Source organism: Drosophila serrata, unplaced genomic scaffold, assembly GCF_035046125.1.
Source record: "Drosophila serrata isolate PLE 108 unplaced genomic scaffold, ASM3504612v1 contig_382, whole genome shotgun sequence".
NCBI lineage: Eukaryota > Metazoa > Arthropoda > Insecta > Diptera > Drosophilidae > Drosophila > Drosophila serrata.
Genome location: NW_028257280.1, coordinates 4,231,903 through 4,256,410, shown reverse-complemented (window position 1 = coordinate 4,256,410; position 24,508 = coordinate 4,231,903). Strand labels below are relative to the sequence as shown.

Genomic DNA, 24,508 nt, shown 5'->3' with positions numbered 1-24,508 from the left:
ATTTAATTAGTGCATCACGACTTGGGGAAAATAACTAAATATTTGTGAAACAAAACAAATACATTTCAATGACTCTAATCTCAGGTTTTCTCTTCAAAATGTAATACAAAGTCGTTGTAGAATTTTTAAATGGAATGCATATTTTTCTATTCAAATATTCCGCTTTGATTTCGTATTTTTTTGTATGCTTCATGCTCTGAAAAATATTGGAATTTATTGCAGAATATTAAAAAAGGAAATATTTTTCTATTCTACAATATAAAATTCTGCAATGAATTGAAATATTTGTTATGCATTATATCAGATATCGTTACCAATTATATTGATTTTGCCAGCGATTTTTATTACTAACAATTTCTGAAGTTTAATAAATATTTAAATAATAAATGTACCCAACTTTTTAGAACCTTAATTTGTAAATTGCCATTATTAAATATACTTTTTTCTTTCTTTAATCATAATAAAGTAACCGTAACATTTTTAAAAACTTATCTAGTTAGGCTCCATGAAATCCTCGTTAGTTTCTTGCCATATTAATTTTGCAAGAAAAGTTAATTTCAGTAAATAAACCAAGGTTGACGGCGACTGCTGTTTGGGCTATAAGGCTAATGGGCTTGCATAAAAACTTTAGCCGGGCCAAAAACAAACGAGCGGCTGGCAAACAAACAAACCAACTGCAGTTAAAACAAAGCGTGTAGAAATAATGTGCTAAATGAACAAAGGCCCTAGTTTTCCACACCCCTTCGTCCTCCTTGTAGTAGGGGGCGTGTACAAATACTTGCAAAATACAAATAAAATTAACTAAAACTCAAACTCAAAGGCAAACTGGTAGCCAAAAGTCCAACCAAAGACCCCGCCCGGTTGTTGGCCCCAAAAGGGCAACAGGAACAACAGGATTTTTGGAAAGCGTTCAACAAAAAACTCTGAAATAATTAAAAACTAATTAAAGGGGCGGTGTGGAAGAGGGCCATGTGGCATGCTGTTGTAAAACTTAATTAACTAAATGTGAGCCAGAACAACGGCAGTGTTAGCAGCAACAACAATAATAATAACACCATAGAACTTGTTGTCCAAGCGCACACACGAGGCGTATGAGTAATTTAATCATGTTTCATGCTGTCCTCTCTCTCCGAAAGGAAAAGCGAAGCCGGGCCAGAGAGAGCTGCGTTTTGTTGACACCCACAGAATGCAATTTGCGCCACAAAAACAAACAGAGTGAGATCTTGGGTGGGGCGGAAAATGGAGGAGGGAAAATACTACAAGGCAAAGGAGGGAGGCAAAGGCGGCGGCAAACAAAAGTCAAACAAAGTTATATACCCAGATTGGATTTTAAGTTTCGGGATTAGTTGCATTGCAGCAGCCGATGCTCTCAGCATAATAATCATAAGAGCCTGAGCAACATATGGGTGAAAAACGGAAATATTTACCAACTAGTTGGATTTTCTCTAAGCATTCAGGCAGGGGATTATGTCTAGAAACAATACTCTTATGGCAAAATATAACTGATATATGATATGGCATAATTTATAAAAATGTCACCGTACTTTTATCTATATTTCCAATTCCAATTCATGAATAACTTACAGCCATGCGATTCTTTAACAATCCTTTTAGCCTTATGGCTTTTAAATCAAGACATCTTACTTGTTGTTGTTCTCCTTGCCTTAGGTTAAGTTTTCTGCTATTGACTTGATTATTTGCCTTTCCACTTCAGAATCCACACTCCCCCGCACCTTTACCTTACCTGGCTTGGAAAAACCACTCCACGCACGTGCCATCAAAAGTGAAATAGAAACAAACAGAAAAGGACTAAGGAAGGGGTCCAAGGAGCCGGGTTTGTTCTACACATTTCTTTCTTTGCCATCTGGCTTAAGTACGTTGTTTGCCCAGTCGAAGCCTTGGAAGGGAGGGCTACATGCCCCATATGCAGGCCAGCACAATGCCCAAGGAGGTGTGAGGCCGTATGATGTGCATAAACAAGGACTCGGACTCGGACCCGGACTCAGACTCGGACAAGGACTTCGCTCTCCCTTTCTCCATTCTTCTGTTGGCCATTTAATGAAAAGCGACAGCTGCATTGGTGGAGATTGAAAGCGGAAGACAAAAGCAAACTCCGGCGGCATTCATTTCTCACAAATGCCCCAGCTCATTGTGGGCCCCAACTGATTGCCACCGTTGGCTATAATTCATTTCCGTAGTTGCACTTGTGACCGATCCGGATACGGAGAACGTTCATTCCCAGTTTCGTTCTTGCCGAGTCTGTCCGTCTATATTGAAATCGCTTTGGCATAGACAAATCTGCGACTCGAATTGCAGTTGGCGTGATTGAATGGCATTACTTTGCAAACTGGCCGATGACGACGACGACTGAATGCGATGCCCAGCTGCCTTTCTGGATCCTTTGGCCACTCAATTGGATTTTGGGGCCACGCATTGTGTGACCAATGGTCAGATTCTGCCTTCATATGCTTAATTGAAATGCCAATGTCAGCGGAAAGGCACACAAAAGTGAAGTGACTTAATATTTAAGGGAGAGAACAAAATTGAAGTTTTTGAAAGATATATATTTTACAATCAATTGCCTCACTTGCATTGCTAATAGTTTTCTAACAATGTGATTACAAATATTTCTATTCATAGTACCTGAGAGCTATCCACTTGGAATGAAGTCATTGCTCTACCTTAAACATTAAAAGATTTACACATCGAAATCCTTGGAGTGTGTGACCCAACTTAACCGGAGAAATGCAAATTATCCTAATCCTCTAAAGGTCCTGTGTTACCATTTCGATTGCTTGACTGTGTGTTAGCCTTTCGTCCTGTTTATGCCTGATTAAAGTCAAATAGTAAACATATTCCAAGCTGCACTTACCAGACACTTGGACAACCCCCGAGATATTCTGACCACCATAATCTATGCAGAGAAATGCTTGACAATCTCGTGTTTTGTGTGGCCCCAAAAGCCAGAATCCCTTGTGTCCTTCGTGCCCAGGATTTGCTTCTCATTAGCAAGAACTTCCCATTCTCGGTCTCATCGGAGAGCGCACGTGTGAGAAAGGATGGACCAGGAAATGGCTCCGTCTCTCTCCTTGCTCCAAAATTATGCAAATTGCTGGAAAATTTCGCATTGGATAATTTTCCTATTTGCACGTAAAGCTCAATAAAAACAGAAGAGAAAAAAGAATATACATTTAATGCCCCAAGGGACTGGCGGTGGCATAAAATGGCTGGCCAGCCAAAATACTCAACCGTTGTATAAATGCACCAAACAAAAATAAAACGAAATAAAAACACAAATAAAATAAAATAAAATAAAAGCCGAAGCAAACTGCGTCGCATTTAATTAAAAATGTAATTACCCATGCTTTTCAACATTGCCGCATCGCTTCAAGCCAAGGGCCATAAAAAAATTATACCGGAAATTTAAAACGAATTAAATTGTTACAAACTTTACTTTGACTTAACTTTCGTATCAAATATTTATATTACACTTTCGGCTTTGACCAAAAATAGAACACAAATACTAAAAACTTTAGCTGTCAAAATTTCAAAATTAATTAGTATATATATAACATATATTATATACCATGGATCAGCCAAATAATGTTGAATACTCCCTTTACCTCTTCATGGACGAGCTGAGTGGTGAACGTTTGGCGGATTATAAACACCAATTTGAGCAACTCAAGAGGAATGAACGAGGAGTGATAACCATAAAGGAATTGGGTTACATGGTACGGTCAATGGGTGAGAATCCCTCGGACAAGGAGCTCGAGAAAATCTTCAAGGCCTCTGACTTGGACGGCAATGGCGAGATCGACTTTAAGGAATATTGCTTTGTAATGGCGCAATTTGAAAACGATGAAGATCGTGAGATGTGCGACATATTCAAAATGTTCGATCGAGATGGTGATGGTTATATAAGCGAACATGATCTTTTAGAGCTATTGAATGACTCTGAGTACAAGGGTAAAAGTAAGGCTGTGAGGCGATTGATCAGTTCATTCGATAGCGACGGAGATGGCAAAATAAGTTATGACGATTTCATGACATTGATGAAGAGTGCCCTTGAGTGTCCAAGTCCTGAGTGAAGTTTCCACAAAGATGACCGATTTCTATTTTAGAATGTATTTTTTTTTTTAATTAGTGAGCCTATTTTATCAATTTTAAGGCGAAATAAATTTAATATTTATCGAACAGTATTGCTTCATAAGGTATAAGATCTTTCCCTATAAACAGAATAACCTAACAAGTTCAACTCAAAAAGCTTACTTTAAATTCAATCTAGTAGAATTCGATTCCTGTCATTTCCCTTTAAGTTAAGTTAACAAAATTCTTATAAATGAACGTGTTTTAATTAAAAGAACAAAATTTTAACTTTTTCTTCAATTTCACAAAATTTTTAGTTCTTTTTTTTTGGTTCTAAAATAAATTTCCTAAATCACCATGGATGATATGGATTACAGCTCCCCACCGCCCGAGGTGCGGACCATTCACACCCACAACCTGAGAGATGAGCAGGTGAAGGACCTTGAGGAGGCTTTCGCCCTCTTCGACGATGATCATACCAATGTTATTCCCATCAAGTATCTGAAGGATCTTCTGCGAGCTGTGGCCCATAGTCTGCCAGAGAATGAAGTGCAAGACTATATCACCGAAATCGATACTGACGGATCGGGTGAACTGTATCTCACTGACTTTCTCTACATCATGTCCAAACGATATGAGGATTCAACTCCCGAGGACGAAGTTATACTCGCGTTCCGTGTCTTTGACAAGGAAGGAACTGGCTTTATTCCCGAGACTGAATTTCGTCAGATATTGACCGAATTGGGAGAAGATATGGACGAGGATGAAATAGAGGAAATGATACGAGATGCAGATGCCAATACAGAGATGAAGATTGACTATGTTCGATTTGTGACCATGATGATGGAATCTTGAGATGATTTTAAGAGCTTTTAAGAAAAATGGTTAGTACTTGAATTAATTTTTATTTAAATAATATAAATAATCTACAAAATATGTTTATTTTAATAACAGAACTTCAAGGAATGCTGTACAAGAATCGAGTGCTTTTATCAAGCTGATTGATTTGATGCTCCAAACATTACATCCCATCCAGCCCCTAAATATTGGATCAACCTTTTCTTTTAACTTAAGATAAATTTATTTGAGTGAAATTAAAGGTTCAGCATGAAAAAATGTATAAACTTGTTTAAAAATTAACTAAGCTAAAGGATAAATATTAGTCATAGCTGCTGCGGCTTTCGGCTGACTTAAATAAATGTATTTCGTGTACTTTTATGGGGAAATATGCATAAAAACAGAAAAACCTACATCGAGGTCACCTTTCATTATTAGGTGTACATATTTCCTAAACTTCAAAATTGAATACTTTTGAAAACATGTTTTGTAGTGATCTTTAGACCTTTAGACCCCTAAATTTCCAGAGGCCCAACCCCCTTGCTCTTCGCCATGGACTTCGATTTCTCAACTCCACCGCCAGAGGAGCGGATCATTCGGTCCAACAACCTGACCGAGGCACAGTTGAAGGATCTGGAGATTGCGTTCTCCTTGTTCGATGAGGCCGACGATAAGGTAATACCCATACAGCATCTGCCACACCTGATGAGGAGTGTGGCCTGCCATCCCACCGAGTTGGAAATGCAGCATATTCTCAACGAAATCGATCCGGATGGCATTGGGGAACTATATCTTAGCGACTTCCTGTACATCATGTCCCAGAAGTATACAACAATGACAACCGAGGACGAGATCATAGGTGCCTTCAGGGTCTTTGATAAAGAGGGAACTGGCTTCATACCCGAATCAGAGTTTCGTCACATAATGAAAAATATGGGAGAACAGATGACCGACGATGAGGTGGATCAAATAGTCCTGGATGCGGATGCCAATGTCGAGGGAAACATTGACTATGTACGCTTTGTGGCCATGATGTCAGAGACATGAAGTGAGCTGAAGTCAAGCAGGCAGTGCTTTTGGGGGATTGGGACCCTGTGACATGTCAGTCTAACAACATTTCTGGCTTGTTCCAAATTCAAACAGTCTCTAGACTGAACAACAACAGCTTCTCGGCATTAAAATAATCGTGACCGCAAATATATACATACATATCCCACAATGAGCGAGCTAACGGAGGAACAGGTGTCCGAGTTCAAGGATGCCTTCACCCAATTCGACAAGGATGGCACCGGCAAGGTCTCAACCCGCGAACTGGGTGCCCTGATGCGAACCTTGGGACAGAATCTTTCGGAACCGGAGCTCCAGGATTTGATCAGCGAGTCCGAGGCCAACACCACCGGAGAGTTTGACTTTAATGAATTCTGCTCGATTATGGTCAAACAGATGCGCGAAACCGATACCGAGGAGGAGATGCGAGAGGCCTTCAAGATCTTTGATCGTGATGGCGATGGTTTCATCTCACCGGCGGAGCTACGTTTTGTCATGATCAACCTGGGCGAGAAGGTGACCGATGAGGAGATCGATGAGATGATCCGTGAAGCTGACTTTGATGGTGATGGAATGATCAACTATGAGGAGTTTGTCTGGATGATAAGCCAGAAGTAGTGTTTGAAGTTTTGTTTACAACACCAATAAAACACATTAGGGGTCACTGCAATCAAATATGGGTTTTAGTAATATTTGTTTTCATAATCTTATAAGATAATTCTACACATTTTCCCTGAAAACTAAGAGTTACTTTAAGGTGACTTTCTTTAATCATTAGAATACTTTTTAGAATATACTTTGCCCCTAGAAAATTGAATAAAATTTCCACATTCCGGTAATTGTGGCTGACTAGGGAAGTTCTGTGCTCTCTTTCCGGTGAAAACTTTTAGCATGAAGCACTCGGCATGGTTTTAGTCAGCGCTTTCCATGGCGCATGTTCCCTACTCCCACATGCGGCACCTTTGTGGCCAGGCGAACAATTTTCCTGTTGCTTAAATTCAATTTGCTTATGCATTAAAATTAAATTTTACTGTGGCCTCAACGGCCCCAAAATTCACCTACAGTGTTCCTCCAGTGCTCCCATGCTCGCAATTCCTTTTCCTTTTGGTCCTCGTTCTTGGCAGGACTCTCCTGGGGGACACCGAGGCTTGTGTCTGACTTTATAAATATTTCGTTCGCATATATGAATTTCCCATTTTACGGGGCACAAGTTTCGGTTTCAGCTCACACAGACACGTCAAAATGCCAACTTGCTTAATTGAGAGTCCATACAAAATCGAAACGAAACGAAACGCAATGCAATGCAATTGCTACGAGCGAGAGCTTAACAGCACTATGCATCCACATGGAATAAGAACAAAGGCCCAAGCAGATTCCAATTTCAGATCTCTGACATCAATAAGCACTTACAGTGGCATAAATATTATATATACTCGACAGGGCAAATATATGTGTCTATATGCAGGCCAAACACCAATCGACATCAGTACTTCGGCACATTGACTACGACGGAGACGACGAGTGAGTGAGTTGGTTTTCAGTTTGGCAGAGAGACTGGGTTCACAGGACATGCTCGATGGACTGGCTGCAAAGGAAATTGAATTTGCGGGCTCAGGACCTGCTCCTCCCACATTTAGCACATTGATAGTGGGCTTGGATAACTGCAGGCAGGATATTTGAGTGGCAAGCAAATCAGGAATAAGAAAAACAAATCAGAACCCGGAGTTTACTTTTGAGTATGATCTATGGTTTTGCCTATTGGGGTCCAAGCATTTCCAGAATTAATTTACTGATTTTAGACCATTTATCTGTGTTTTGTGGGCTATAATTTCCACCATTTTGAAGACTAAGAATCCTGTTTTTCCATCAGAGAACTCGAAGTATCTCAAAGATGATTGTTATGAAGACTTAGTTTACAAACTATATGTATCTATAGCGAGTTGTTATAAACAAATATATTAATAGATATAAATATAAACATAATTATGTGAGAAATTTATTGGTGGCACCCCGAAAACCACCCCAAAAACAAATCAAAAATCGAGAGATTGTATGTTCCCATTTTCATGACAAGAAGCACCAAATGGTTATTACAGTCTTATTATTATTGCTTCAAAGACCCACAAAATTGATTTCAATTCAATTAACTTTAACTTCTTTGCCTAATTGGATTTAATTTCTCCCAGTGAGTGAAAAAAACTGTCATTTTGCTGGCCCCAAAATGTTATGCACATCGATTTCTTCTAGGAGCCTCTCTCTCTTTTTTGCGGTTTACCGCCCACGTTTTCCACTCAGAGTGTCATTTTGAGAAGGGGGAGAAAAAAGAGAGAGTTTTTGGGGAAAGAACGGAATGCGGATGGAACACTTCCGCACAGCCACTTGAATACGCAAAAAGGCGCATGCAAGTGACGAGGTCCATGAACAAGGACGAGTGTGTCCGGACTACGGACTCTGGACTCTGCACAGGAAAAGGACTTTTGAGCCTGGGGACCGAGACTCTGTTGGATGCGGGACACACACACTCCACACCACACCACACAACACCACAAACTCTGGTCAAATTTGGACTGTGGTCCACAGTTTAAACACTTAAAGTTATCTGTTATCTCTAATTGAGAGAGAAATGTGCGTGAGTGTGGGAGGCTTAAATTTTAAGTTGTTGATTTTATTACGCATACGCCTAGTGGCTGCGGCCAGTAACCCTTTTTTTCTCTCCTCTGTTTTTTATATTCCCAGCCATAACAAACTTACCCGCTTAATGGGGAAGCTTTCTTGGGGGCTCTCAATCAAATGGGGGGAAAATCCAAAAAGCTTTCGTCATGGGAAGCCGGCAAACCCTTTTCGGATTAACAGATCAACGCACAAATGACCCAAGTAATCGTCTTGGGTTTTCCACAGTTTTCCCTCAGCTTTCCTCCTCCTTTCCCATTTTTATTGCTCCCTCTCCTAGCTGCCATTTCGATAAGGCTGAAAGCTTATCGGAGGCTGAAGGACTTTGACGACCCAATTAATTCTTGTTCAACAACAGACCGAAGAAAAAAAAAGAAAAGAATTTGTTGGCACATGCATTGTTGGTCTACTTTTCATGTCAAGGAAAAGGAAAAGTAAAAAATCCTAAGTGAATAAAGTACAAAAGAAAATAAAAATGAGAAACTCGAGAAACGTTAAGTTAAATTGCGCGGAAAAGTTATGCGGCCCTGTCCCAGAGAGTTCCCAGAGTTTTTCTAACAAGAAACTTTGTTAAACATATTATTCCGTAGAGCCCTCGCCACGTTGGCTTAGCGAAACTACTTGAAATGTAAAAAATTCTCAAGTCCGAGAGTTGAAAAAGCACAAACTTCACAGTAACTTTCAAGGCTCACATAATTATGCGTTTTTCACCGCCCAAGTCACCGATCCTGTTCGGCATCCTCGTCTACCTATTGGTGACGGGGGTAGCCTCATCGAAACTAGGAGGCAGCTACCAATTGATGCGTTCTGGCAACTGCAGGCAGGAGGATCAGCAACCCACAGCCCAGAACCTGAATTCTTGTGACCCAGATGGCGGAGGTGGCGGCGGTGGCGGTGGCGGAGGTGGTGGCGGTATGGGTATGTCCGGACCCCTGAATCCCAAACAGGTTGCCTCCAACATTGCCCTCCAGGCGGCCCAAGATGCCAAGAAGGCTTCGGATACCCAGCTGCCGGCAGCAGTGGCCGCCGCCCGCCAGGTGAAGCTCCAGCTGGCCGACAGAGCCGGAGCTGCTGCCTGGGCAGCCGAGGCAGCTCTGGCTGGGAAGCAGCAGATGGTGGAACAGCTGAGGGCCGAGGTACGCGAGTCGGAGATCGTTTTTCAGGATGAATCTGCCTCAGTGGGTGCATCACAGGTAAACGATAAAAGCTCCTCACATTCCTTCAATCTATTAATAGTCCTTAATCCCTCAGAACAATCTCAATGCTGCCGTCTTCACATCGACTCAGGCTAATGATTTATTGCAGAAACTACAGGATGCCGTTCGAATTGCCCAGGAAACCGTGTCCTCCGCTGATGCAGCTGTTTGTGGAGCCCATCAGGAGGTGCAAGAGAAAAGCAAACTTGTGGATGCTGCTCAACATCGAGTTGAGTTGTTGGCCCAGCAATTGCGTAACGCCAAGTTGGACTATGAGAACACCAAAAAGGCTGCCTTCAGGGCATCCTGTGCGGCAGCCGAGGCCAGGCAAAAGGCAATGCGGGAGCGACGATCCTCGACACAGGAAATTAGGAACTATAGAGATCAACAACCAACAACTCATCATCAGACACTTGTACAAGCGCCTTTGCGTAAGATGAACTTCAAGCAGATGCAACCCGAAGAATGGGAATACATCCAACAGAACAAGTTTGCAGCTGAATCCAATCAAAAGCCTTTGATGAAGCGTCGAACCTCGGGAAATAATATGAAGGCTTATAGGCAACCACAGCAAACTTATCATCAGACTCAAGAACAAACTCAATTCCATGAGTTCGAACAGAAGCATCAACAAATACAAGAGCAATCTCAGTTCCCGGAGGTCAATGTCAAGCCTCCTCAACAACAATGGGAATATAATGAACAGGGTAAAGCCATGTTTTCCAGTTAAATTACAAGTTTCATTTAATGTTTATTAAGTAAAAAAATATAGTAAATAGGCCGCCACAGAGTTAAGCCTATAAAACTAAATTCAAACATAGAGTTAACATTTCTTTCACCCAGCACCAACTTTAGTTTAAAGTCCATCAGAGTCGTCTATCCCCTTTTTTTTATTTTTTTGAATGAAAAGCGATGGTCCCTTGGCACTTGAAAAGCCAACTGCCTCGGGGACCTGGGCTTTTGCCAATCGAAGAGTTAGGAACCGCAGCAGCGGGACTCCAAAAAGGCCAGGAAAAAAAAAAGGGACACCAAACCCAATTGGCTTGTAAAACAATTTGACCAAAGCTATTTCGTTATAACTTTTGAATTTGTTCTTGTTGTTCTTTCTTTGTTTTTGTGTTGTGTTCATTTTGCCATTTTCCGTGGGCGTGACACAATGGGGGAGGTGCATTAGAAAAGTTTCCACCACACGTTTTCAATAATGATTAGTTTCGGGTTTTCCAATGGGGAATTGACAAGGGATAAGGCCAAAAACATTAAGTTTAAAGTTTTTTGTTTCGTTTCACACTTTGCCAGAAAAGTTGGCAATAAATAAATGTTGCTTGTCAGCGTATTAATTGGGTCATCAGTTGTGGAAAACTGCCAAAGTTTTTCCCCAACGTCGATCCGTAAAAACTCACTGGGGAGCGGTTAAAGTAACGATAGGGGTTTCGGTTATTTGTGGCATTCGATTGCGTACTCGATACAAGATACATATCCGGCTAGGCTGACTTGGCTGCTTTATGATCTGATTTAAGATAATGTATCTATAGGATGTCCAAGTAACTACCAGATTTATGGTTTAGCTACGTTTTAGGAGCACTTGCCTAGCCAGCCGTCGTTGACAGGCGGTCGAAAAAGGGTTCGATTGAGAGGCAGACTTTGGCTTTTCGTTGCCCTATTTTGTCTGGCTTATAGATATTTTTACACTGAAAGAAAGATGGGGAAATAATAATTTCAATATGAAGTAAGAAAAATCATTTTATGTGTACTTACTAACATTTTTTAGAACTTAAATGTTAAGGCAATACTGCACAAAGCAATGTTCCTGAGTTGTCGCTTTAAGTAAATACTTCTTTATATTTGTATTTAAAGTTCCCATAAGTTGCACTTACTTTAAGTAACTTTTATCTGGTAACTACTCGTTTCTCTCTGTGCAACGAGTCAAGACTCTAGGCATTAGAGGGGCATTATGCCGCATGTGGCAAAATCATCGCCGGAACAGCACCATTTGCCCATTCAGAATATTCGGCATTCGGTTGCCAGATGCCATGGCCACATTCCACTCCACTCCACTCCACAGACATCCAAAATATTTGCTGACACTTTAGTGCCAAAGCAATCTGGCAAGTGTTGATCGTTCCAACAACTAAATAAACTACTACTAAAAGTCAGGCACAGGCACCAGGACCACCGCTGGCCGTGTCAGTCAACAGTATCAACATAAGCCACAAATGCCACGCCCCCAATTCCGGGAGCCAGTAACCAAAACCAAACCAAATCCTAATCCAAATCCAAAAGCCTGGCCCCCAAACACGCCCCGAAATGTATTCATTTCAACACTCTCCCAATTCACTAAAATTCAGATGGTGTGAGGAGTTCTTTTTTGTTATCCGGGGTCCGGTTTCCAATTTGCGTTCTTGCGTATTTTTCGGTTGGGAAACAAATCAAAACAAATGAAATGAAATCAATTCAATGAAGCAAATCAAATTTCATGCGTATTTCGTCGCTTTTCCCCCAGCTTCCTTCCTCATTCTTTTGGCGCCTGGCTGGACAATAAAAATTGTCGGCCCGAAATCGAAACCAAAACCAAAGCGAAAAGCGTTGCCCGAAACTGAATCTGAAACTGAGTAAAATCAAATCTGTTGCTATTTGCCCAAAAAGTTGCGGGAAATATTGTATTTATGGCTAGATGAGGGTAGGGGGTGAGAAATAAATAGGCCTTAAATGTGTGTGTTCGCGTGGCCAGGCAAATACCATAAAAAAATCTCAGGGAACAATATAATTTGATGAATTTTCCTTACACAGAAACGAATGAAGAGATATTCTAGCCAAGCATTTTAAATTTTCAATTTATAAAAATAACCAAACATACATTTTAGCTTTAATGAGTTTCGTAATAAATCATTGAACTAGAAATTTCATGTTTGCCTTGAACTTAACCTCTAAAAAAATCGTTTAAGTCTAATACTCTCTTTATAACCTTTCCAATATTAATACCATTCCAGGGTATTATAATTTTACTTAGAAGCTTAAAAAACATTGAAGGAGTCATTTCCGACCCTATAAATCATATATATTCTTGATCAGCATCAACAGCCGAGTCAGTCTAGCTGTGTCCGAAAAAAATTTAATTTTTTCAAATTTTTCACATTTTGTAAGGTGTAAAATTATGAAATTTGAACTTTGAAAAATTGATAAAAATTTGACTTCTTAAAAATTTTAAATTGGGTATGCAGATTTTTTAACCCATTAAAAACTAGCATAGGAAAGCTTTCATATTTAAAATTAATGCATTTTTGGCTTAGTTATGGGTTTTTTAGTCTTTGATTTGTTGAACAATTCTCATATAAAAAAATAGAAAAAATCGACTCAAAGAATGTTATTACATTTCATTCAGAAGCTTTCAAAAGATTGAAGGAGTCGTTTCCGACCCTATAAATCATAGATATTCTTGATCAGTATCAACAGCCGATTCGATCTAGCCATGTCCGACATAAATTTAATTTTTTCAAAATTTTTCACATTTTATAAGGTGTTGGAAATGTGAAGTTTAAAAAATTGATAAAAATTTGACTTTTTAAAAATTGCAAATTGGGTATGCAGATTTTTTAACCCATTAAAAACAAGCATGGAAAAGCTTACCGAATTAAAATTAATGAATTTTTGGCTTAGTTATGAGTTTTAAAAACTTTGATATGTCAAAAGAAAAAGTGTCATAAATATATATCAATAAATATAATATAAATATAATCATTTAAAAATTTAGATTATTTCTCCCAGTGCACTATGTGGAATTTGACCCGTTTTCGTGGCCAAAATTAAAATTTTTGAAATTATTAACATTTTTTAATGCAGGTTTCTTATATAATTATGGTTATGACTATAGGAAGCTATTTTAGAAAAGTGGGCGTGTCAACGCCCCCCTCCGCCCACAGAAATCGAAAAAAATCGAATATTTAAAGCAATTTTCAAGTTAGAGACCCCAATTTTGGAACACAGGATGAATTTCTTATTTTAAATGTGTCCTGTAAATTTGGTTCAGATCGGATAATAAATGTAGAAGTTATTTAAGAATATCATTTTTTTTGGTTTTATTATTCTACATATTAATTATTAACTTCATCATTGTCATCAATTTCATTATTATTATAAAAAAATAGGTATTGTCGTCTTCCCTAACGTCGATATCAGTTTTAACGGTTAAGAAAACCTTATATTCTGCGGAGTTTGATTGTTCCACAATATATTTCCGGAGAAATTGAACCTCCCTTGCTTACGCCACACTACTAGCAGTTCTGCATTTCTGACCAAGATGTTGCTTCCTAATAATTCAAATTACGCAAAAGACCGCAAAAAACGCACAATGAGCCTATATATTTTGAATTCAGAATTGACAAACCTACAACATGTATATGGACACTCGCTGATACAATTTGAACCTTTTTTTAAAACCCTTTGGAAAGTTCAACTTTATTTCCATAAGTGACAAATGGACACCACTTGCTAAATGTACAAATTTTTAGAAAAATACGAACGGAACACGCAACATATTAGTATCAACACATAGTAATAACCTGAAGAATTAATATTCAGTTTGAATTAGGTTATTTAATGATTTTATGTCAGAGATATGCCAATTTGAAACTGCACTGCAAAGTCAACTTATAAGACAGCCCGTGGTGTTCGCTTGCAACAGCTGACTTTAACAGCTGTTATTTTAACATTGAACTGTTAAGTTAACATTTTGGGTATGTAACATAGCAGTTTGATCAATTCATAACATGGTATCATTGAAAATACGCAAATTTGGATACTTGCGAAAAATGAGTTTTGGCCACGAAAACGGGTCAAATTCCACATAGTGCAGTGCCACAATCTCTTGCATGTATGTATTGTATTTGTGTGACTGGCATGCAAATGAAAATCAACAATAGCATACATTTTTGGGTCTTAAATTTCGAACAAATACAAAATGTTGCAAAACTCCAGGAAGAGCTGCTGCTGCTGTCAATTCTCAGAAAAAAAAGTAGACTTTTGTCTGCTGTTGCCGGCTTTGGCTGGCCAAAAAGAGTAAATTTATTCCGCTCAGCTGGAGGCAGATATCATCGCATATCATTTACATTTTCACCTGCCGGCAGCATCACCACCACAGCTGTGAAAATTCTCTATGGACCCACATCCGGGCACCTTTGCATCATTACTATTTCGCTTTAATGGCAAAGAAGCAGCCGCCACTGCCACCGCTGATATTTGCGCATTAATTTCATATCATTAAACATTTTCCCGGGTATTATTATTATTATTTACCAAACTGGAGGGGGGGAGGGAGGAGTAGACCCGCAGTTAATTGGAAATGTTTTGTGGGTGGCGCTTTTGGGGGTGAACATGGGTTAAATGTAATGTACCTGGTTGCGTATTGAAATTTATGCGAACGGCAACAGAACGGAACTCTGAATGGCACAATGTGTTTGTTTAGTTTAATGACGGTTATTATATCCCATTGATTAATTATTGCCGATGGAGGTTCCGAGCTCATAATGATGATGATGATAAAGTATTTGTTGATGTTGTTCTGGTTGAGGCTATTAGCCTGATTAAAGGTTATGAAAATGTTGATTAATTGCCCGATTATTGATTGATCTCTGAAGGAAAGTAGATAAAGTTTTCGGAATTTATTATTAATATTATGTGTTACACTTAATGTATTAGTATAAATTCTAAAACGTCTTGCATAACACTTTGTTTCTCAGATAAAAAATATTCGCTCTATTCGTACAAAACTCCAACTCCCATTAATTTTTGAAAACTTTCTTTTTTTTTGAAAAATATTACTTCCAGCTGGGATTTTTTTTAATAAAATCCGCCAGAAAATAAAACTTTTTACGCTAAGCAAATGCACCCTAGTGACGACAATGGGTAACTTTATAAAGAGTGAAATGGGCTAAGGGAAAATATTAATTTTCCACAAATACAGTAGCAGCAACAGCGACAGCGACACAGACAGGGAAAGGGTTTAGCCTTTCCCCCTTCCCGGAAAACTATGAAAACTCATTTAACAAACTTGCAGGGGGCAAAATAAAATAAAAAAAAGAGGGGACACAGAAGAAAAACACATCGCCAAATGCAAAACTTGTGTTGACACGACAACTGCCCCGCCCTCAAATGCCGCCCACCTGCCGGATCACTAGAGTTTCTCCGCCAGGTGTGTGTACTGATGTCTCCACGTAAAAGTGGATTAAGGGGAGAGAAAGTGCACAGAGAGAAATTAAGCAGGACTTAAGTAAAATATATTTAATGTAAATGGATTATTTTAAAGCTAGAAGACTCCCTTGTGCTGCTTGAAGGGAAGTAAAAAAGCAAGTAATTGCAACAGTTCATATTTCATTGAAAATATTATCATCCTACCAAGCATTTTCTCTCAGTGTTGTTTTCCCAGAAACAAAGTGTTGCCGTTTTGCTGTTGTTTTTTGCATTTCCCCGTACTATTTCACTGACGGAGTGACAAACTTCGCACGTTGCACAAAGACGCTGGCGAAACTTGAGCAGATTACTCAGTGAACCCTTGGATTCCACTTCACTATCCCAGTTTTTCCCCCTCACCCTCCTGCGGCTATATTTCCTCGGTGCAGTTTTTTTTTTATGTGTAACACAAACCCGGTACTTAGTGAAAAGTGAAAAACCAGTGTAACAATGTTGAGCTTTTAAAGGTAAATTGTTGCGAGAGCAAGACCAAAAGACAAAACTTTCCCTCTTCGCTGTTTTTTTTTTTTTTTTGTTTTTGCATTTTCCAAATGAACAACAACAAAGTTGAATGAGGTCGAAAGGTGAGGCGGCAAGGAGGAAGGCAACGCTGACTGAGTAAACGAAATGTGTCAAGTAAGTGCAATGCTTCAAGTTGAAATTTATGCAAAGTGCGCCAGTTTAGGGACAAGTACTTCAACTTGCAGCGAATAGACTTCAGAGTTTACCCTCGGACTCACCAAAGGTATTTCGAATTCATTGTAATTCGGAAGAAACGAATTTGAGAATTGAAAAGTAACTAACTAACTAAGAAGTATCTGAAAATGTTTAAGGCAAACAGCAAATTAATCAAAATTGGTCAAAGTCTATTTATGATTCTTTAATAATAATTATTTATACATATTCTCATTTATTTGTCAAAATATTTCCTGGATTTTAAAAAGTATTTTGAAGTTTTTTTTTTGAAAATTCTAAGATAAAGCGGTTATGACACTGTAGCTTTTATGTTGGTTATGATATGTGTTTTCTTGTATTTCCTAGTTATTTAAAACACCAAAATATTCTTAATAGTTTTGGATATTTTAAAACCCTTTCTGGGTATTATAATTTCAGTCAAAACCATGCAATGAAGTGAAGGAGTCATTTCCGACCCTATAAATCATATATATTCTTGATCAGCATCGATAAGCGAATCTTTCTAGGCATGTAGGAAAGAAAATAATTTCCTTAAATTTTTTTTCAAAATTTTATAATCGGTTTTTACATCTTTGACATTTTTAAAAATTGAAAAATTTTATAATATTTTAAAAATTTTATTTAGGTATGCAGATGTATTAACCTATTAAAAACTAGCAAAGAACAGTTTTCCGATTGGAAATTAATCAATTTTTGACTTAGTTGTGACCGATTTTCTCTGCAAGGGTATATAAATTTCGGGTACCCCAAAGAATTACTACAATAATGTATGCTTTTAGACCTACTCTTATTGCGAGTAAGATAAGGTAGAGGTGAAAGTTAATCTGGAGTCCTGCTTAAATCCTGTGAAAACCTTATATAAATTTTGTTTCAACCCAAACCTAGAGTTAAATTATCTTTAAAAGAGTAACACAACCCTCCATTTACCCCAGTTGACCAAAGTTCATCAGATATATACTATATATTATGCCTTCCTTTTTTTGACTGCACCAAACTTTTTAATAAGGAGCGAGTGGCCAACAAATAGCTGCAACAGCAACAGCTGCTACTGACGGCGAGCTAATGGCCAAAATCCGTTTTCCCAGTTTCGGCCTTTAAGACTGAGGCTGAGGCTAAATTAAAGCGGCAAAAGGACACTTTCTGAAAGGATCCTGCCCAGTGCTGTCAATTGTCCGCAACTTTCGTTCGAGGCCATCTCCGAGGAGGCAGGCCAGAAGCCAAAACCAATGAAATGCCACACAACTGACACGCTGACTGACAGCCTAAGCGCTTCTACATAGCACGCCAGTTTCCATGGCTCCTTTGGCCAGGATGTGGACCTGCTGCCAACTCCTGCCACTGCACGGTGAAGAATTATGTGACATAAAGGTCAAACTAAAATTAGTTTAAGCTAAAGAACAATAAGATCATTGTTTGAAATGTGAAATCTCCTATACTCAGTTTTATTTGTATAAACCAAAATTTCTATTCTAAAAAAGTAGGCCCGATATATATACAATTTTCTTGGACATTAATCTGAATATTATTTCTTCATTATAAATTATCAAGTCAAGTTTGCCTTAATTTCTTCTGTGTGCTTTCACTTTGGACCTAGGAATCCGGTTCAAGTCCGAGGACCCTCGGTCCGGGTCAGAATGAATGACATGGAAGCCTGTGTTGTGTGCGTGATCTATTCGGCCCACTCGACGTTTTGTTTGACGAAATCGTAGCTGAGTGGTGGTGCCAAAAGGAAAAAGGAAACGATGTCCTGGCACGCCACCAACAACTCCGATTGATGAGCTCGAAGGCAGCTGGAGCTCATGGAGGTGGAGCAACCACACTGTCTGTCTGTCAGTTTAGCGATGTCACTTGAACTTTGGAAGGGAAAAGGCTGGGGGCAATTGACTGTAAGTAGCCAGGAGCAAGGGCCAAGAGAAGGAACAGGAGCCAGGAGAAGGAACAGGAGCCAGAAGCCGGTACAGGATGTGAAACCAGCAAAGGACTCGGGGCTGCTGCAGCTTGCATGGCATTAGGATTAGAAGTGTTTATGCAAATGCGGACAACTTTGAGTGATTGCACGGCAGGCGCTTAAAAGACAGGAACTTGACTTGACAGCCACTCCTTGGTGGAATGCCAAAAGGATCCACCAAGGCGTCGTGGAGTGAACGAAGGACACCTAATGGCATCGGGCCATTTAAAAACATCTGCGGCTAAATTGATTCAAAATCATTTGCATAAACGCGATCTGGATGTTTGGTTAACTCAAATTACCTTCATTGCCCAGACTGATGCCATAAATAAACAATGTTCAATTGCTGAGAAATCATCGATTTGTGGGGATAAAAAGGTGAAGCAGAAGTTATTTGTCAGCTTCAGTTTTATTTTTTCAGATTTTTAAATTTAAAGGTGGCTTATATGATATGTTTACTCAAAATAAAGGGTATCAAGAAGCTCCTAAGAGCTTCGAAGTTATTTATATCTCTCATATTCATCATTTTATATTAGTATCAATTCCGCTTTATTATATTCATGAAAATCTTGTTATTTTTGTTAACCATTTCGCAACTTTTCAACTTGCAAACTGGAAAGCATTAATATAACTGTCTGAAAATATATTTCAACTGTTTGGTTGAGTTGAATTTTTTCCAACAATTGTTATTTTTTCGAGTTTCTACCGCACAATAAAAATGCGCCATTCCGCTTTTTCGCTCTTATTTGTGGTTATCATACTCGGATTGCAATTGCAATTAATTTCTCACACATATTTAAGTGATTTTTGCCACCAAAAGTCTGCTATGTCTCTTTTTTTTGTGTACTTAACCAATGCAATTTCCGCGCCTCGTTTTAAAATTGTTAATTTGATGTGAATTTCGAAATGGTCCTGGGGGGTAGTGAAGGGCTTTAAGTGCTGGCCACTTTCGGTGGCATTGTAGTAATTATAAATGCCATTAAAGCCACAGCCATTGAGGCTCCTCCGGAAGAGAGCCTTACGCAATTTGCGCACCGACACAAAAAAAAACATCCATTAAAAACGCAAATCAAAACGAAACCAAACGCTTGACACAGTTCAGGGCACCGAAAGGACCGGGGGGAGGTGCGAGGACCTTATGGTTCGGATGCCAGAATCCTTTGCGCAAACAACAGATGCAGCAGCCAAACCGCAACAATGGAAAAGTCCTTGGCAAAGTATTTCACTTTCACGCCGCAGCCACAAGAGTCGAGACTCGAGACTCACTCGCCCAAGAGCGCCACCAGATTTCGAGTAAGTAATTGCTGCAGTTCTCAATTTCCCCCGGCTCTTTCCCCTTTCCCGGAAAATCCCTCTCACACTCACACACACACACACACTCACACCAGTTAGGCATCCCTTAATTGTCTGCAGTTCTCTCCATCTTTTCTTTTTAGGCAGTCGGCAAAAGTTTTAGATTTTTCGCCTACTGCCTCCAGTTTTCCTCACTCAGAGTCTTAAAGCAAATCAATTAAGCTAAGGCCCAGCCACAAAATTGAAGACCGATCTGCCAGAGGAAAAAGCAACTGTCATCGTCGATTGGGGAATTGAGAATATAGAACTGTATCATAACCACTTTGGGGAATATATAGATCTGTTTGCAAGTCATTGAGCTGCATAAACCATTTTTTAATATTTTGAAAAGAAAACAGATTCAAACTTAATCAAAGAAATTGAAGAGTATTTTTTAAAAGCTTAGTAGAAATCTAAGATTTAGTTTAAGTCATTATACAAGTATTTTATTTATCCTTCAACATTTTTTGTATGTTTTTATAATGTTTTCCTTACTGAACTAATAAAAATTCAGTAACTGAAAACTCTGTTTAACAGCTTTCATAAATTACTAACAAAGTCTTGGCTTTTTATATGCAGACAAAAAAACAAATAACCTTTCACCTGTAACTGATTTGTAATGAAACATAAGCATTTAAATAAATTTTTCAGTTAATTAGCAAACTTAAAAAAAAGTTACAAACGATTTCAGCCGGAAAAAATACATTTAAAAACATTAAATAAAGAAAAAACATGAAAGGAAGTTCACTTCGGAAAACCGAAGTTTATATACCCTTGCAGTTAGCACTTGAATCAAGAAAATCTATCATAACTAAGCCAAAAATACATTAATTTCAATTTGGAAAACTTTCCTGTCCTAGTTTTTATTGGGTTGACAAAATAGGTTATAAAAATTTAAAATTTTAAACTTTACTTTTTTTTTTAATTTTTCACAATTTTAAACATGAAAATAATCCATTATGAAATGCGGAAAATTTGAAAAAAAAATTTTTGCTTGCAAACATGGCTTAATCGATTCGGCTGTTGATTCTGATCAAGAATAAATATGACTTATAGGGTCGGAAATGACTCCTTCACTTTGTTTTATTCTTCTGACTAATTTTATTATAGTCTGCAAGGGTATAAAAATACACCCACCAAAAAACTATGTATTTTACAAAAACCACCAAATAAATTTTAAATAAAATAGTTGCTAGGAACCGATATTAAAATGGTTTCATTAAAATAATAATAACTCAGCCTGTGATAGTATAAAATAACCCAAAATGATACACTATCCAGGTGTGGAATAATCATATATATAGTTTGTTTACAGCCATGGCCATGATTAAGACATTGATTGATTCAAATCAAACACAACTCAATCTCTGGTGCCAATCAAAATCGGTGTGAGAGGAAGAGGAATTTCATATCCTCACATCCCGCATATTGTTCATACATATATTAATTCCCGTGGAGCATCAGCCTGCTGGCATTCTGGCATCCTGGCATCCTGGGAGCCAGTCAAACGGTCACTCGGTGACGACAGTTGGCCAATTGAACACTTGGCCATGTGCAATCATGGCCAGCTGATGGCCTCGCAGTCGTTGTCGCTGCTGATTAATTTATGCCAATATGCAATTTTCACACCAACGGGCAGGGCCAGTGCAATGACAGCTCAAGCGCATAATTGCACCCGGGTCTGGGGCATATTTATGGCACCCGCCCTGCCGTTGGGCATCCCCCCTCTCTCTCTCTCTCTTGGCCCCCGGGGTCAAATTAAGAGCTCAGGCGGCTGGGGGGAGGGAAAAGGTCATCCGGTCAGCCTTATGGAAAATGGCTCCGAGCTGAGGTCATAAATTGAGCTGTCAGCTGGCAAATAGGTTTTAATCATTTTATTAAAATTCCGAGGCATTTAATTGCCCAAAGGATCTGCTGGGATAAGCAGAATAATCTCGACTCTGCCTTAAAGCCAGCACTGAGGTCACCGGGAAAATTTATGCTAAACATGTCAAGGCTCTGGGCTCTGGGCGGGGCAAGTGCAACCAACGCCCCCTTTTCTGCAGCACACGTGTCCGTTTTTGTGGGGTTTCAGCAAAAACGGCATTCCTGCTTCCCCACTTGCATTTGATTAGGGTGAAGATGGAAGAAAAAAAATATAGGAAAAAGCTTAGCATACTTTTCAGGAAATTCTTGCAGTTCTGAGCCTGTCGACAGAAAGGCTAACCTGACTACGAAGGCATTATTTTCTACTCCAAGGGATCCTTTAAATCTATGAAAGTTTAAGTAACTTCAATTCTTAAAAGTTAAAACTAATTATTTTATAACTTATATAATAAGGAAAACCTTTGAATATAGGGAGTATATTGAAAATGAAATGATTATTCAAATGTTTAGTAAATTTACTTAAATAAAAACTTCTTTCTGATATACATAAATAATATATCAAAATTTAAATATTTTGTTAGCAAAATATGTGTTTTCAACAAAACATATATAATATATATTTTTAAAATTCTTATCTCTAAGTAAAATTTTTCAAAGTACGATACATTTTCTATTTTTTTAAATACAAATAAAATAGAACAATGTAGCAATTTCTACAGAATGTTAAAATTTTATAAGAACCTTAGAAATAACAACTAATAAAAATATGGATTTATCAATACTGATATAAATTTAAAATTATGCTTTACGATAAATTATTATTTTGTTTTACGTATTCAAATACTTATATATATTTCCAATACTTTTATTTTTTAAATATTATATATAGAGCGATATTTTTATAGATACATATATCATATCTGACTTTTCCTCTTAATATATATCCTTTCATTTTTGGCGATGAGCCATCTCTGACCAGGGGTTCTGGTCCCTGTTCCCCAATTTTCCACTTTTCCTCCCTCTTTACCATTTTTTTTGGGGGGGCTGTCAAAACGTTCGCCTGGCTGTCAACCACAAGACACAACACAAAAAGCATTGGACAATTTGCTCGGCACCGGATTAGATTGCTCTGGTGTGATCTTTTACTTATATGGGGTATATGGGGGTGGCAATCAACGTCAGGCGTGCGTCAGAGTTGCCTGCACGCTTGATGGATTGCCAGGGTTGCCTGGTCCATCTAATAAGCAAAGCACATTTTTGTATCGAGGCTGCCGCTTAAAGAGCCGTGAAAATTCGCTTTTGCTTGGCTAGTTATTTCCCTGCGGGCCATTCTTCTGCGTCTGTGTGCTTGTGTTTGCCTTGACAAATGATGTTTGAAGGCAAAGTTAACTGGCCCGGCGTGTCGCTGGCCATTTTGCGGTTGCCACTGCCTTTTTTTTTTAGAAAAAAAGAAGTAAAAATTTATATACAAATTTGAATTATGGCTGTGTGGGGCGGCTTATACCTTTCCTGGCCTTTTCTGTTTTTAGCTTTCAACAAAACTCTTTTACTTTTACTTTATTTCTGCATTTTCTCTTTTAGGTCACCGCATAATAAATAACTGCGGATGTTCTTTTTTCCCTTTCTTTCTCCTGGTTCAACACAGTGTTCCGTATAATTTATGCAGGTTAAATTTGCAAATTTTTTTGCTACAAGAATGAGCCCGTGTTTAAGGGCAATTATGGGGCCTGTCAAATGTATATTTCGACAATTGCGGGACCAAGCTTTCGGTCGCTTTTGTGGAAGAAAACGGAAGCATAGTCGCATCGCACCGAGTTTTCCACCGACTTCCCTCCGTTTATCCTTCGCATTTTGTTGTCTTTTCATTAGGACAAAAGGCAAATGTCCTTGGCCCCCTTGGCGTCCTTCAGTTTGCCTTGCACTTGATTTCCTGCAAAGTGTGCTGTGCGTGTGCCAGTCTGGGTTTTTTGTCCGTTTCATGTCTTGGCCATAAATTGTAACTAACGTCTCTGGATAGGAAGGATACAGCGAGATGGTTTAATGCATATTTATACCACCTAAATGGCTAATGAGCAAAACGTGCCACACATGCAGCGGCAACATTTTTGAGGCATGAATATGCGAAAACACGAAGAAAATACATTAATTAAATTTTCGGTAACGAACCTCCTCCACCAACTCCACCAACGCCTTGGCCCCAACGGAAACTCTAAAAGGCGCCAACGCCAAGGGTGTAACTTTTACTTACAAGCAGCGTCGGAAAATCATCCGGGGGGGAGGGAAAAAGCCGAGAGACCTATAAAGAAAATCATGCCGGGCCATGTGTGTCTGAATTCTGATTGAGAATTACGCGAACGAAACAAAAGTCGGACCAAAAAACAAACGAGTGTGAGTGCCCGTGATTTTCGCCTGCATTATTTATAAGAATAAAAACCAAATAATGAAGCCTCATAAAAATGCCAAGGCTCAAGCCATATTGCGGATATTACAAACAAAAGATAATAATATAATGAGCAATAAGCCAAAGGCAAATAATAAAGGCCAGCTGCAGAAAGAGCTCCCAAGACCCGGAGACCACAGCACAGAATTCAATTATGTGCGATAA

General features: G+C 38.8%; 6 protein-coding genes across 6 annotated transcripts in view; 5 read left to right on the top strand and 1 right to left on the bottom strand.

Annotated features, from left to right (window-relative positions):
• LOC110186896 (Lipophorin receptor 1) overlaps window positions 1-24,508 on the bottom strand; it is a 122,742-nt gene that overhangs the window by 79,401 nt on the left and 18,833 nt on the right. The gene's annotated exons all lie outside the window — the stretch shown is intronic.
• On the top strand, window positions 3,588-4,208 carry LOC110186299 (uncharacterized). Its single transcript, XM_020955414.2, has one exon. The coding sequence runs from the start codon at window positions 3,588-3,590 to the stop codon at window positions 4,089-4,091; it is 504 nt and encodes a 167-aa protein (XP_020811073.2). The 3' UTR covers window positions 4,092-4,208.
• On the top strand, window positions 4,207-5,213 carry LOC110186901 (uncharacterized). Its single transcript, XM_020956219.2, has 2 exons — window positions 4,207-4,973; window positions 5,044-5,213. Exon 1 carries the CDS (start codon window positions 4,447-4,449, stop codon window positions 4,942-4,944), a length of 498 nt encoding a protein of 165 aa, XP_020811878.2. The 5' UTR covers window positions 4,207-4,446; the 3' UTR covers window positions 4,945-4,973; window positions 5,044-5,213.
• LOC110186902 (uncharacterized) lies at window positions 5,479-5,973 on the top strand. Its single transcript, XM_020956220.2, has one exon. It carries the CDS (start codon window positions 5,479-5,481, stop codon window positions 5,971-5,973), a length of 495 nt encoding a protein of 164 aa, XP_020811879.2.
• Acam (Androcam) lies at window positions 6,110-6,648 on the top strand. Its single transcript, XM_020956222.2, has one exon. It carries the CDS (start codon window positions 6,145-6,147, stop codon window positions 6,589-6,591), a length of 447 nt encoding a protein of 148 aa, XP_020811881.2. The 5' UTR covers window positions 6,110-6,144; the 3' UTR covers window positions 6,592-6,648.
• LOC110186797 (uncharacterized) lies at window positions 9,219-10,649 on the top strand. The gene is made up of 2 exons (XM_020956077.2): window positions 9,219-9,836; window positions 9,895-10,649. The coding sequence occupies exons 1-2, from the start codon at window positions 9,342-9,344 to the stop codon at window positions 10,567-10,569; spliced, it is 1,170 nt and encodes a 389-aa protein (XP_020811736.2). The 5' UTR covers window positions 9,219-9,341; the 3' UTR covers window positions 10,570-10,649.

Bases quoted from the DNA above. Each gene is read 5' to 3' on its own strand.
- LOC110186299 (XM_020955414.2), top strand. From the start codon at position 3,588: ATGGATCAGCCAAATAATGTTGAATACTCCCTTTACCTCTTCATGGAC.
- LOC110186901 (XM_020956219.2), top strand. From the start codon at position 4,447: ATGGATGATATGGATTACAGCTCCCCACCGCCCGAGGTGCGGACCATT.
- LOC110186902 (XM_020956220.2), top strand. From the start codon at position 5,479: ATGGACTTCGATTTCTCAACTCCACCGCCAGAGGAGCGGATCATTCGG.
- Acam (XM_020956222.2), top strand. From the start codon at position 6,145: ATGAGCGAGCTAACGGAGGAACAGGTGTCCGAGTTCAAGGATGCCTTC.
- LOC110186797 (XM_020956077.2), top strand. From the start codon at position 9,342: ATGCGTTTTTCACCGCCCAAGTCACCGATCCTGTTCGGCATCCTCGTC. The intron at 9,837-9,894 runs GTAAACGATAAA...TTAATCCCTCAG, and splicing joins CCTCAGTGGGTGCATCACAG to AACAATCTCAATGCTGCCGT.